We start from the raw sequence: 13,788 nt of genomic DNA, 5'->3' as shown, positions 1-13,788 counted from the left end.
GATGAACATAGGGATGCGAAAGTGGAATTATTGCAGCAAAGCGGGCCCAAGGCCATCCCATTCAAACCAGTTTAAGGTACTGCGACCTCAAACATGGGTAACTCATCCATAGCTCTATGTTACAATTGTCTGTAAAATAAACGAAAAAAGAAAGTACGAAAAAGAAACTCCCTCCCATAATAAACGGTTCAGAAAAAAAGAGTAGATCATAAAAACCGCAGATCCAGCGCCCAAGAAAACTTTTACCGACCCCAAAATACAGTGCCGGTTTCCCTTGTGCATACGTGTGGCTGGATTCTCGTCGATCCAAGCAGGGGAAGGGAAAGGAGCTCTGAGAACCGGAGATGTGTACTAGGTGGATAGAGGAGCGGGGGAAAATGGAAATCAATGTCGTGCCGCGTTCCTAGACACCAGTAGGTGACACTGCCTAACACAAGAGAAACTTTTCAAACCGAGGGATATCAGGGTGTCGATGTAGAAAGGAAAGAGACAAGAAGGAAAAAGAAAAAAAAAAGAAATAGGTCATCAAAACGTGCATCCAGGTCTCCGAGCGGCGATGCGTAAACTGAGGAATTCAGTCACGATCGTCGGTGATGATGCGGTGAACCATTCGCGAGAAAGTCCATTTAGGACTTGTTCTCCTCCGAGGAAGCCTCCTTAGCGGCCTCCTGGGGCTTGGACTCGCCAGTCGCCTCACCCTCGGTACCCTTGTTCTTCATATACTCGTCATAAACGTTCAGGGCCTCGTCAACCTTGGCGCGGAGAGCATCCTCTTCGTCGAGCCTAGTGGAACATAAATGTTAGTTAAAGGTTCAAATTTGAGATCAGATAAGGGGTAAAACTTACAGTCCAAGGAGCTCGTTGTTGTCCATCTCCAACAGCATACCAGTAATCTTGCCAGCAAGCTCGGGCTGCTGAGACTGGATCTTGGGGTAGAGAGCCTCGCCAAGCATCTGCTTCTGCTGAGCGGCGGGAGCGGCAGCGAAAGTCTGGTGGTTGATTCCGCTGGGAGTAGCGGCGGCTTCCTGGGCGGGCTGACCGGCAGGAGCGGGCTGGCCACGGCCACGACCCATCTGAGGACCACCACGGCCGAAGCCAGGACCACCACGCATCTGGCCCATAGGCATACCAGGCTGGCCACGGCCACCGGCACCACGGCCGAACTGACCCTGCATGGGGTAGCCCATACCGTTAGGCATGCCACCGGGGATCTGCATACCCATAGGCATACCATGGAAGTTGGGGGGGATTTGCTGGTTAGGACCCATACCGCGGCCACCCTGCTGGGGGAAACCGCCGGGGTACTGTCCGGGACGTCCGCCAGGGACACCCATAACCATACCAGGCTGAGGGAAAGGCATACCACCACGCTGGCCACCGGGCATGAAGCCCTGCTGGCCGGGTCCGTAGAAGACGGTAGGCTGCATGAAAGGCTGGGGCATACCAGCGGCGGCAGCGGCCTGCTGCTGACGAATGGTGTTACGGGCCTGGATGCTGGCCTCGAGCTGGCTGCGACGAACATCCTTGCGCTGGGCAAGGGCAACGTAGAGGGGCTTGCCGTTGATCATACGCTGGTTCATCTCGGTAACGGCCTTGGAGGCCTCATCGGGGCTGCTGAAGCAAACGAAACCGAAGCCCTTGCTCTTACCGAGAAGCTTCTTCTCACCCTTCTCGCCCTCCTTCTCCTCGTCTTCCTCACTATTCTCTTCAGTCTTCTCCTCGCTCTCAACCTCCTCCTTCTTCTCCTCTTCCTCCTTCTTCTCCTCACCCTCCTCCTTGATCTCGCCCTCCTTGACCTCCTTCTCCTCAGAGTCGGGGGTAGAGCTGCCGTCGGTCAAGCTGTCACGCATGACCTTGGCGGAGGTGATGTTGCCATAAGTGCTGAAGAGGTCACGGAGCTTCTCGTCGTCGATGTCATCAGCCAGGTTCTTGACGTACAGGTTGACACCCTGGTACTTAGAGGCCTTCTCGACGCGAGCAGCCTCGTACTGCTTGCGGAGCTCCTCCTCACGCTCGTGCTTCTTCTGAGCACGGCCAACGTAGAGCTTCTGGGTCTTGATGTCCTTCTCGTTCATCTCTTCAACGGCGGCCTGCGCACTTTCGTGGGTAGAGTAGTTGACGAAACCGAAACCACGGCTCTTACCCTCCTGGTCGTGGCTGAGAGTAGCGGAGGTGATCTCACCGAACGCCTCGAACATGATGCGGAACTCATCATCACCAATCTCGGTGTCAAGGTTCTTGACGTAGATGTTGGTGTAGTTAGCCTTCATCTCCTCGAACTTGCTCTGGCGGTCCTTCTTGGAGATGTGGTGACCGACGAAAACCTTCTTGTCGTTCAGAAGCATGCCGTTGACGTGCTTGATAGCGTTGTTGGCAGCCTCGGCGGTCTCGTAGTGGACGAAGCCGTAACCCTTGGAGGTAGCAAACTCATCCTGGGCAACCTTGCAGGACAGAATGTTACCGAAGGCAGCGAAGGTATCGTGAAGGGCCTTGTTGTCAATGGCATTGTCCAGGTTCTTGATGAAAACGTTGCCCTGGCCAGTCTTGCGCAGAGCGGGGTCACGCTGGGACCACATGATACGGCAAGGCTTGCCCTTGATGAGGGTGTAGTTCAGGTCTTCAAGAGCGCGCTCACCATCGGCTGTGTTGTTGTAGTTGACGTAGGCGTAGCCGAGGGAACGACGGGTGACGGCGTCACGGCAGACACGGATGGAGGCGACCTGGCCAATGGAGGAGAACAGCTCGTAGAGCATGGCCTCGGTCACAGAGGGGTCAAGCTCACCAACGTACAGCGAAGCGGAGTGAGGCTGAGCGTTAGCAGCAGCGGCCTCGCTGGCGCTCTCGGCGGTAGTGGAGGCAGCAGGGGCACCGTTGGCCTCGGGGGCAACGGCAGCGGTGCTGTCAGCAACAGCGGGGGTAGTGGTAGCTTCGGCAGACATTTTGAAGATTTTTTGTTTTTACTACAAAGAAAAGGTTTTAGCAAGCACTCACTACGTCAATTTCAAGACCGTGATGAATGAGGTGGGGTGAGAAGGGGGTCGTTCCCCGTTACACGGCATTTCCCTTTGCTGGGAAGCCATGTAGAGATCAAAGAGGGTGCGAAGTAGGGGGTAAAAGAGGAGATTGCTCATCCAAGCCACGAGACGTTGTTTGAGGCAACAAAGGGAACTTCTCGTGTTTTCCCCCATTCTTTCCGCGTGCTCTTGATAGAGGAATCCACATAGCTGATCCAGGAATGAAGATTAAGAAAAGAAAGCAGTTCAAATCAAACTGCTAACTCCCAATTTCTTCGTGGCGTGGGCAGAGGGGTCGCAAATAGGGAGGGCTGTATTTCCAGGGCGTCACTAACCTTGACGGGTGAATGAAATTCGACACACCGCACAATGGAGGGGGAGATAAGATAGATTTAAATTTTTTTCGAAGTTTTTCGATTTTTTTTGGGGATTTTTTTTAGGCTTTCGAGAAAAAGATTCGAAAGGAAAAAAGGATTCCCTAGAAAGAGAGGAAGAGAGGGGAAAGCAAGAGGGATGAGGGAGAAATTAAGTGAAGAAGGCGGTTTTTTTCCAGAAAACTCAGAATGTGAGTGCCCCCACTATGCTCAATCAGGCAGGCGGTGGGATGCTGCTTTAAGGGTTTTTCTTTGTTGGATCACGGGATCTGTACCTACGTAGTGTTTGATAACTATACTCTATTATGGAAATTTGGATAGCACTTCTTCCTGTAAAAAGTTAAAAATGATTCAAATGAATACAAAAGACACGTCAACATCCAAGTCACAACCGAGAATCCACCCACACAAACTATATACTGCGATTTCCAGTTGTTTGTGTCCACCGGCATTCCTGACCCGCGGCAGATCCTCGTTCTGCAACCAATGAGCTGCCCGATATTTGCTCGACGCCAATGCTATGCATACACGAAACACAATAAGCAACTGTGGAACGTACATACAAAGAAAAGAAAATAAGAAAATGTGAAAAGGCTGACAGAAGCAAAGATTCATATCAACTCAAGTCAAATCCGGCCCCCGCACTAACCGCATACAGTAGTTTGGTTCGGAGCGTCTCGGCAGTTGCGTACCGTGGCAGTTTTAACAGGTTCACACACGTACTTGTGCTGGGAAGTCGCTCCTGATCTTCACTTGAGTCGCGAATGCTGAATCGTGGGTGTAGATGACTGAATCCGAGTAGCGGGGCCCGTGGAGTGGAGGTCACAAACCGGAGCACCTTTTGTCGTTCCTCGGTAGTCATCTCGTGCAATACTTTCCAGAATAGTTGGATTGTAGGGTGCTCTTGATTATCATCTCCGATAACATACACCCCACCATACAGTGTGTTTCGTCGGAGATCCTCTACATCGATATCTCCGGTTTCTCCACTCACCAACGTCTGCAGCTCAGACTGGTTGAACATGGATAGCCAGGAAGGTTGGATTATTTGCCCCAGGCCCATCAAAAACGCGTTTGTTTGTTGCAACGGCTGGGCCTGTAGGCGATATCGTGCGATGTATGATATATAGACAAGACGGTTCTGGTTCGTGACGGGAATTCTCGAGCCATCGGGTCGCAAATCCTTGGTGACAGTGCGATTATTTGATCCCGTCACGGGGATGGTGTCGGTGACAGTAAAATCAAGAGCAAAGTCCTCCACCTCGCCCGAGTAGTTCTTAAGTTTCAGCTAAAAAAAGATTATAGTCAGCATTGCGATTTCAAAGATCCAGCTGTCGTGTAAAAATACTCACCAAACCTTGGTACAAGGCTGCATCGAGGTCTTTCAAATCATTCAGATTGGCACGGTAGGATGACTCTTTCAAAGCAGATCCAGTGCCGCCAGTCAAGGCCCATTTCAGAAGGAAGAAAGGCGCGAAATTGACATCAACCAAGATCCCTTCATACAGACACTTGCCAATGACACGACCAAGAAACTCGTAGCGCCGCAGCATTTCCCGTACACTTCCTGTCCATTCCGGGGTCCCTTCGTCTATTCCATTGCCTCGTAACTGGTCCTTGCATTGCTCAACCGCGGTAGGGTTGGGATACAATAAATGCTGATCATTCTCTGCAAACATTCTAAGCCCGTCGCCTGTCTGAAAGGCTTCACTAGTGATGCTAGTTAAGAATTCCTTCGTCACACCACCGCCATCAATACCGGCCTCCATAGTTCCGAAGCGGTCGATGAAGCTAATTTGGATGGGCTCCTTCAGGCCGTCACCCAGCGGATAGAACTGATCTAATGCGTCATCAAAAATATGTTCTCGTCGAATATCAGCTTGGTGTCGAGCAAGGATGTCTTGGAACGCAGGGTGGCCGTTCATCATCTGTCCCATGGAGGCCTGAGCGATAGATGCACGCCAAGAGTCTGGCTCCACAAAACCATGTCGACGGCGGTGTTGATCATGGTAGATGAATTCGCGGAAAATTTGAACACGAGTAGCAAATGGAATGAAAAACGGCATGTTCCGAAGTATTTCGAGTCTAGGTGCAATGGCTGCCAAGATCCGGCCACGCGCAGCTCGCTGTTGATGTCGTCTTAAAGCCTCGAAACGAATAGTCTGTTGAGCATGGCCTGTTCCAGCCAAGCCTGATGGCTCATTAAATCGGCCGCTTGATTCATCGTCCATAATATCGGCATCCTCAGAATCCTCTGCCCGGGCTTGGAATTCGTGTCTCTTTTCCTCTTCTGCAACGACGGAAGATATGAAGCCTTCCATGTCAAATCGGCTGGTCATGAGCCAATGATCTTTAGGCAAGAACTTGCGACGCGAGCTGGAACAATATCACGTCAGTATATCGTTCTTATTATCATTGAAAGGGGGTAGAATTTACTCTCGTTCATGGAGCATTCGCAGCAATCCTGTGACCAGACCTTTGAAGTACTCAAGTGGGATTCCAGTGACCCCATGAAGATAATTCGTTTGACCTTTTGTTTCGAGATCCTTGGTACTTGGAAGCGGGGGAACATCGGATGCTTGGCTGGTGCTATTGAAATAGCTGCTAAGACTAATGGCAGTGGGCTTAAACTCCGGTTCACTCAAGTCGACGGCATTCCAATAGAGAGTGAAAGCGAGATTCTTAAGGAAAATCGTCATATCCTTGATGTCATTCAGAGGAAGGGCACTCTCCCTTGTCCATGAAATTTTGTCATCTTCTGAAGATACGAAGGAGGAAGTGCTTGAGAAGAATTCATCGTCATCCATAACTTTCAAAACAAATGTATAAAGCTCGAGGAAAAGAAGTATGGTTGTCCACTCTTGATCCCGCTGAGCTTGGGGCATATCCACGGGATCTTTGGCATGCTGAGGTAATTGCAACAACGGCAGCACTTTTGTAGAATCACTGCTGATGACCTGGAAGATGCTACTAGATTTGGATGCCTGCCAGAAATATTTGATTGCAGGCACTTTCGCATCTGGTTGGCCAGAGACATGTTCTCCAGATGGTGCCGAGCCTAGATACAGCCACATTCGGATATCATCTCCACGTCGCGGGAAAATCCTCAGCAGATTTAATGCATATGTAGCAAGAACTCTAGCTTCTTTGGATGCGTCGGTTTCTTCGGTCGTCAGATCGGGCCGGGTGAAACGAGATGATCTAATAGGCGAGAGAAGCCCAGTAACGCTACTCTGATTCACTAGGCCGGTGACCTGTTCTTTGATAAATGGGTGCAAAGAACGAGCACCAGTAGGAGTGTCCATCTCATTTGGTTCGTCAGCCTCTAAGCCTTGCATGATCTGTGTCGCCGTAAATGTGAGGAGATCAGAGATCACGGTGACAAATTCTAGCTCCGGCGCTCGAGTGTTGACTTCGGCGCCCAATCCATATCGATGAAAGAAAATGAGGTATGCAAGTAACCACATCCGAGCGTGTACATCGTCTATGGCATGGGGTTCTTGGGCTATTGAGCCAAGGCGGGCCGACACGGCAAGTGCAAGCATGCGGTAGTTTATTTGGTGGGCCAGCCCTTCCAATTTCCCTAGATGCGACTCAAGGTCGGGGATTGTGAGATAGTGCGTTGCAAAAGACTCATATGCTGATATCGTTTCGGAGGTTATTGGTCGCAGAAGAGCAATCACGCCATCCTTGAGATGTTCAGCGTCGATAGTTGGAATCCAGGTTTGGTCAGATTCGTTGGAAGGTGTCAGATTGGTCGTCAGGAAGGCCATAGTATCGTAGTAGGTATCTGCAATTCTTGCCATTTGTTTAGGTATTAACCCAGTCAAGAAAACTGCTGCACGAAGCAAAGGCTCAATAACATGTGCAGGAACGGAGGAGTTCGAAGAGTATTTGAGCACACGCAGCACAACGAGAGCCAACCGTTTAAGAAGTTTGGTCCATTCGCCCTCACTAGCAATTGTAGGAAGTGTTTGAAAAGTTCGTTCGAGTGTATCGACAAAGTATACGAGTCGGAACACATCATCTGTCTGCCTCGCAGAGACGAACTGCACCAATAGCCGCAGTTGGCTTAGGCACTGGTCTGCAGTCGCGTATGGGGCAGGACGGCGTAATGGGGTCCCAGGTTTGATGTTCATGTCACCTAGCATATCTCGCTCGTTCCCATCCCACTCTAATCTCCAATCTCCATATGTTGTCCTCCTATTGCTATAACCCCTCCATACCCGCTGAATGGTCCGGATGGCATTCTGCTTCTCCCTATCCCGCTGTCTCTGTATTCGTTCCTGCTGCGCAATGGCGACAGCACTCTGTGGGTTCGAAGCATGCGGGGCCGGTCGGCTGGGGGAGCTACCGGGGAATGTAGCGAAAGGGTTGGAGGTGCGGCCGCTCAGGTTCACCTGCCGTGGGCGACGAGAGCTACCAGTAAAAGACTGGAACATGGTGCGAGCCAGTTGCCTTGAGGCAAGGACTGTAGTGTAGATAGAGATCTAATGAAAATCAAACCGCTGTAGATGCTAATAAAAGGAAGAGATGCAAGCCCATCTCGCAGCGTCGGCAATGAATGCGAACGTGAAGAACTATGACATATCGGCGATCGATATGGGCGAGCATAGCGACCTTATCGGATCGGATTCATGGGCACGGGCCACGCACCGAAATTGCCGGAGACAAGCGGGATTTCCACACTAATGCGACGCACCAAGAGAAGTTCTTGTGAACTAGTAAAAGAGATACATTTATTCTAATTGGAAGAAGAATAAAGTAGGTAAAAATAATTACGAGACTTATTGTTATGCATTGAGATCAAGCGCTTTAAAAGAGATGTTCTATAAGATTTGTAAGAGATCGCCAGATATCGGGCATTCCAATTTCATGATGCTATAGCCATGAAAACCGGAGCACGCATGAGGCATACATCCACTGGCGCTTGATGCTGCCCTTAGAAAAGGCCTGGTCGAGGCCTTTTATTCAATCAAGTATGCTGTACATATAATACATAGAATGTGCGATCGGCCAGCGAGCGGAGGAGGTGTAGATCAGAAGATTGGCCGTTCAAGAGTAGGGTTGAAGGAGGAGGGACTATGTTGTTTAATCCCTGCAATACACTGTCAGCATTCTGAGACTGGGTGATTATGAATATGAACTCCATCGAACTCACGATTGAGGAAATGAAGGATTTGGTGCGCAATGTATTTATTGGCTGGATTGTCCGGCGTTCTTCGCTGCTTCGCTCTGGTTTACGACATTCTCGGCGGTCTCACGCTCAACAACCTCCTCGGCGTTCTTGTCTCCCCAGATGTTGAGATAATCTTGTCCCTTCAAGCTATCAACCACTGTGACCGTGCGGCCATTGCGATTGATCTCCTTGAAGTATTGATCGCGTTTGGCCTCCACTTTCCTTGAGACGAAAGGTGTGAGCTAAATTTGAAATTAGCAATGGCTAAAAACCGTTATAGCAAGATCGATACGAACTCTGAAGCTTGTCAGGTCATCAGGGACGACATATGTTCGGACTTTCTCCCAGTTGATCACGTAGTTCCCCTGCTTGACAAATTGACCCATAGACCCTGTTCGGGTACCCTTATAGTAGCCCTTGTTGGTCGCCTTGGTAGTTAAGCGCAGACGCGCCATCATGGGAGCTGAAGGTTTAACCATATTGACGACAATTGGAAGGGCGTAGACACAGCAAACAGTGGGCGGAATGATGAACGGTTGAGCATGAGAAATCCCACGTCCGGGCGGTCAGCCACCGCCAATCTCCGCGCCGAGAACTTTTTCGCAGCAAAAAAAAAAATTGGACGGAACAACCAAACCAAACATCTTTGAACTACGCTCACATACAGAGCCATTTTGGGGCTCAAATATACGAGGATCACACTTGTGGAATCTTTCCTTTATTCATAATAGTGACTCGCATATAATAATCCCACCATGCCTCGCCAACAAACGATTTCGCGGGGTCCGAAAGACCGAGATGCTGCTCCCAAGCCAGCCCAAAAGCGCAAAAATGGCCGTGCCATAAACGCCCTCTCAATCGCCGAAAAACAAATTCCCAACAAGCTGGGTGTGCGACGAACTCGTCTTGGTTACTACGATGACGGCTCGAACCCAAAAAGATACTCAAACCGTGACGATGACGAAGATGGTGATGAAGAGGGGGATGTACCAGACTACAAACGCCGCAGATTCAACACCGCCCCCGATAATGAAAGTTTGAATGGTGGCAGTGATAGCGAGGGTCACGAGTGGAAATTAGGACAAGTGGACAGTGACGACGACAGTGAGCTAGACAGTGATGAAGCTCTGGGAGAAAGTGACGAGGAAAGATTCGAAGGCTTCACATTCCGCGGAAGCTCGACCACAAAGTCTAAATCCAAGGCAAAGAAACCTACAAAAAAGCGCGCGGATGTCAACTCATCCGAGGAGGGCGAGTCTGACGAGGATGATGATCTTGGTGAAGACGCTGTGGATCTCTTGACTGCATGGGATATGAACACTGCAGAGGAAGAGGCCGAAGCAAAGAAAGCTGCCACCAAATCTAAAAGGCCTTCTATGGGAGAGGACAGTGACGAAGACTCAGGCTCTGAAGGCGACAGCGAAGAAGACGAAAGTGATGATGATCAATTGTCTTTTACTGACGAGGACGCCGATGATCAGGGTGATGGCCTATCCAAGCTTCAGGACTTTGTCGATTCCATGGACACAGGGCGCCGTACGAAATCCACCCAAAAGTCGCAAGAACAAGGCAAGCCTTCCGAGTACGGCTTGACCTCATCTCGAAAGTTAACTGTCGCCGATCTGTTGCCATCAATCACAGACTCTCGTCTCAAGGGCTCTTTGAAGCACGTTGACGCTGCTCCCAAGGAATCTAAGGCCGGTATCCCAGGAAAGCTGGATGCACCATTAGCGAAGCGCCAACAGGATAAGCTCGACCGCTCCGCAGCCTATGATAAGAGCAAAGAAACCCTGGACCGCTGGATCGAGACTGTCAAGCATAATCGCCGAGCCGAGCATCTGGTTTTCCCCCTACCTGATCCGGATAATGAGCAGGTCCACCGCATGGATTCTGCCAAGCCTGCCAACGACCTGGAAGCTACTATCCAAAACATCCTGACAGAAAGTGGCTTGTCTCAAGCAAATGGCCAGTCCAACGAAGAAGAAGTCCAAGGCTTCGAAGAAATCCAAGCTCGCACATTGCCTATTGAAGAGATCCAGGCCCGGCGTGCCGAATTGCGCAAGCGCCGTGACTTGCTTTTTCGTGAGGAAGTCCGTTCTAAGCGTATCAAGAAGATCAAGAGTAAGGCCTACCGTCGTGTTCACCGTAAAGAGCGTGAGCGTCTTGAACTGCAAGAAAAACAAGCACTCCTGGAAGCCGGTGTGGACCTGGATGAAATGGACCAGGAGAAGAATGAGCGACTCAGAGCTGAGGCCCGTATGGGTTCCAAGCACCGAGACAGCAAGTGGGCTAAGAGCTTGAAGGAGACCGGGCGTACTGCCTGGGACGAGGAAGCTCGCAACGGTGCAGCAGACTTGGCTCTCCGCGAGGAGGAGCTGCGCAGGCGAATCGAAGGAAAGAGTGTCTCGCGCGGAGATGATACTTACCTTGAATCATCTAGCGAGTCAGAAGGCGACGAGGACCCCTGGGCCTCTGATGCTTCTGATGTAGAGAAGCGCAAGGTGCAGAAGAAGCTGCGCGCTCTGGACAAGGAGGCCGATACTGAACTTCCCAAGGGCCAGCATTCCAATCTCTTCTCAATGAAATTCATGCAAAATGCTGAGGCGGCTCGCAAGGAAGAGAACGACGCGGAGGTCAGACGTCTTAACCGTGAGCTTCACGGCGAAGGCTCAGAGTCTGAAGCTGAATCGGACGTCGGCCGACGAAAGTTCGGTCAGTCCAAGAAGACCGACGCCAAGCCTCAAACAAAGGCCTTGCCCAAGAACGAGCTCGAGGAGACAGCTGGCTCAGATGATGAAGATCAAGATGTTGATATTGTTGTCGATCGTCCTGTCAAGCAAAAGCCTGCCACTTCCGCCCCATCTAAGCCAACTTCCAAGCCTTCAGACAAGATGTTTACCCAACAACCAAAGGAGACTGCCGTCGAAGAAAACCCTTGGCTGGTTTCAACTGAACGTACCAACCGTCGCCGAACAGGTACAGATGCCCACGAGGCGATGGAGATCACGCTGGACGATGAAGAGCCAGAAACATTACAAGCGCAAGTCTCATCTAAGAAAACCAAGCCAGCCAAAAAATCTCAGCAAACTTCCGCCAAAAAGGCTTCTTATTCCGATGCCCAAAACGACAGCGATGACGAAGATAACGTCCCTGTCCTGCTCAAGAACCATGATCTTGTTAAGAGGGCATTCGCTGGCGATGAAGTTGTCCAAGACTTTGAGCAAGAAAAACTGGACACCATTGAAGATGAAGGAGACAAGGTTATCGACAACACCCTTGATGGCTGGGGAAGCTGGGCCGGTGAGGGCGTGAGCAAGAAATCCCAGAAGAACAAGAAGCGCTTCCTGACCAAGGTCGAGGGCGTTAAGCCTGAGCAACGAAAAGATGCCAAGCTCGATCGTGTGATCATAAATCAGAAGCGTGTCAAGAAGGTAAGGAATTTGTTCAGATATCATAATATTATGGCCACATACTAACAACTCTTCTACAGAACGCCAAGTACATGGCTAGCACATTGCCTCACGAGTTTGAATCCAAGGCCCAATATGAGCGGTCACTACGCATGCCTCTGGGTCCGGAGTGGTCCACGAAGGAAACTTACCAGAGTGGAACCAAACCTCGTGTCATTGTGAAGAAGGGCATTATCAAGCCTATGGACAAGCCTATGATTTGATGAAATCTTACAGCGCATTGACATCATGTAAATTCTTTATTCGGTTAGCATCTACATGGGAAGGGCTGTATGGAACTGCCATTTCCCGATCAAAATATCACGTACATAGATTGTGTTTCTTTTATAAATTCTAGTTCTGGTGCTACCTAATATAACCTGTGGAATGTCTGCCCAGGTGTTTTTTTTGGTACTACATTTTTGGAGGAGAGGATTGCCAGCAATAGAAATAAACATATATCTGTGTTTTTAATGTGTTGTTTGGTCAAGCAATTTCTAAGCCTATCAAGGTTTCATATCTCGTCAATTCATTGTACCATTGTCCCGCCATTACCCGAATATGTAAACGCCAAAACAGGAAGGTTAAGTTCTCATCCAACGGAGAGTCCATCATTTCTGCTCCGTATTGTCTTTCCCAGCCTGCGCCAGATCGTCTGTTTCAGCCACAGGAAGATCCAAATCAATGACCCAAGGCGCGTTCGTTGCCCTATACGAAAGCGTACAAATACTTGCATTCACAAAAAGCGTTTCCCCACCAAACTGCAATGGCCTATCACTTTCGGAGCTTATATCATAAAACGCGCCCCGATTTGCTGCCATTTCTTCTTGTGGCAGAATAATAGGCTCCTGCTTGACTCCTCCATTGGCGAACATATCCCAGGTACCACGAACAGCACCCCATCCCTCATGAATATGTCCAAACAGATAGACACGAGGACGAGATCTTTCTGCAGCACGAAGAAGGTTCTTGCACCCAACGTGGCTATCTGTATCAGATTCTCTTTGATAATTCACCGAGTCGTCCCCGACACGATCGAGAATACCATATGGCGGGCCATGCGTGAGCATAATGTCTATGTTTGGATGATCTGGAACGGGATTCTGAGGAGGGGGGTCTATCGAGCCTGGACGGGGGAGGTTGTAGCGATCTTCTGAGCGATTATAGGCAAATGCCCAGCGAAAAAATTCAGGTTGGTATGGAGATGCGTATATAGTGAGCTTGGCGCCATTTGATAAGATGAATGAGTGGACTCCCTCTTCCAGATATCGGATGCCTGCGTCTCGGGCTGACTGGTTTGTCCATAACTCCTTGACGTGACGGGTATATGATTGAAAGGCCTCGATGCGAGGAACATTGCCAACCCGGATTGTGCGCATAAGAGATTGCTCCTCATTTTCGAGTGCTGATTGTGTAGTGTCTAGCCGTACTGGTATGCGGTGCCGCCGGTAGCCGTAGCTTGAGTAGTATTCTTCGTCGAGGGTGAGGTCGTGATTGCCAGCAATTACGAGCTTTAGTTCGGCCTTCGCGGCCTTGAGCATCGAGATGGTCTTCTCATATTCGGCGGCGAATCCTTTTACTGTGAGATCGCCTGCGTGGATGAGGACGTCGGCTTCTGGAAGCGGGTTTCGAAATGGGTTGGATGTGAAGGATGCGGGGACGGGCGTGTTGGTATGGGTGTCTGAAATCATGCAAATGCGGGTTTTAACCCGCTCAGGCATGGTCATGATAGGTAGTTCGATTCTCTATGTGATGGCTTTGGACGGAAAGGT

General features: G+C 50.1%; 5 protein-coding genes across 5 annotated transcripts; 1 reads left to right on the top strand and 4 right to left on the bottom strand.

Annotated features, from left to right (window-relative positions):
- Window positions 1-626: 626 nt before the first annotated feature.
- Window positions 627-2,939, bottom strand: pab1 (polyadenylate-binding protein; the record flags this gene model as incomplete). The annotated part of the gene is made up of 2 exons (XM_056920467.1): window positions 627-783; window positions 847-2,939. 2 exons carry the CDS (start codon window positions 2,937-2,939, stop codon window positions 627-629), a joined length of 2,250 nt encoding a protein of 749 aa, XP_056778504.1.
- A 1,065-nt stretch (window positions 2,940-4,004) lies between these two features.
- On the bottom strand, window positions 4,005-7,830 carry N7478_004252 (HECT-type E3 ubiquitin-protein ligase; the record flags this gene model as incomplete). Its single annotated transcript, XM_056920466.1, has 3 exons — window positions 4,005-4,676; window positions 4,741-5,764; window positions 5,825-7,830. The coding sequence occupies 3 exons, from the start codon at window positions 7,828-7,830 to the stop codon at window positions 4,005-4,007; spliced, it is 3,702 nt and encodes a 1,233-aa protein (XP_056778503.1).
- A 754-nt stretch (window positions 7,831-8,584) lies between these two features.
- On the bottom strand, window positions 8,585-9,046 carry N7478_004251 (mitochondrial 54S ribosomal protein mL41; the record flags this gene model as incomplete). Its single annotated transcript, XM_056920465.1, has 2 exons — window positions 8,585-8,809; window positions 8,864-9,046. The coding sequence occupies 2 exons, from the start codon at window positions 9,044-9,046 to the stop codon at window positions 8,585-8,587; spliced, it is 408 nt and encodes a 135-aa protein (XP_056778502.1).
- Window positions 9,047-9,322: 276 nt separating this feature from the next.
- N7478_004250 (UTP14 family protein) lies at window positions 9,323-12,240 on the top strand (the record flags this gene model as incomplete). The annotated part of the gene is made up of 2 exons (XM_056920464.1): window positions 9,323-11,998; window positions 12,058-12,240. 2 exons carry the CDS (start codon window positions 9,323-9,325, stop codon window positions 12,238-12,240), a joined length of 2,859 nt encoding a protein of 952 aa, XP_056778501.1.
- Window positions 12,241-12,627: 387 nt separating this feature from the next.
- On the bottom strand, window positions 12,628-13,743 carry N7478_004249 (uncharacterized protein; the record flags this gene model as incomplete). The annotated part of the gene is made up of 1 exon (XM_056920463.1): window positions 12,628-13,743. The coding sequence occupies one exon, from the start codon at window positions 13,741-13,743 to the stop codon at window positions 12,628-12,630; it is 1,116 nt and encodes a 371-aa protein (XP_056778500.1).
- Window positions 13,744-13,788: the final 45 nt, after the last annotated feature.

Source organism: Penicillium angulare (assembly GCF_028827245.1).
Source record: "Penicillium angulare strain IBT 27051 chromosome Unknown utg000004l_segment0_segment0, whole genome shotgun sequence".
In the NCBI taxonomy this organism is placed as follows: domain Eukaryota; kingdom Fungi; phylum Ascomycota; class Eurotiomycetes; order Eurotiales; family Aspergillaceae; genus Penicillium; species Penicillium angulare.
The sequence above is the reverse complement of the archived record's forward strand: the minus strand, read 5'-3'. Positions and strand labels throughout refer to the sequence as shown.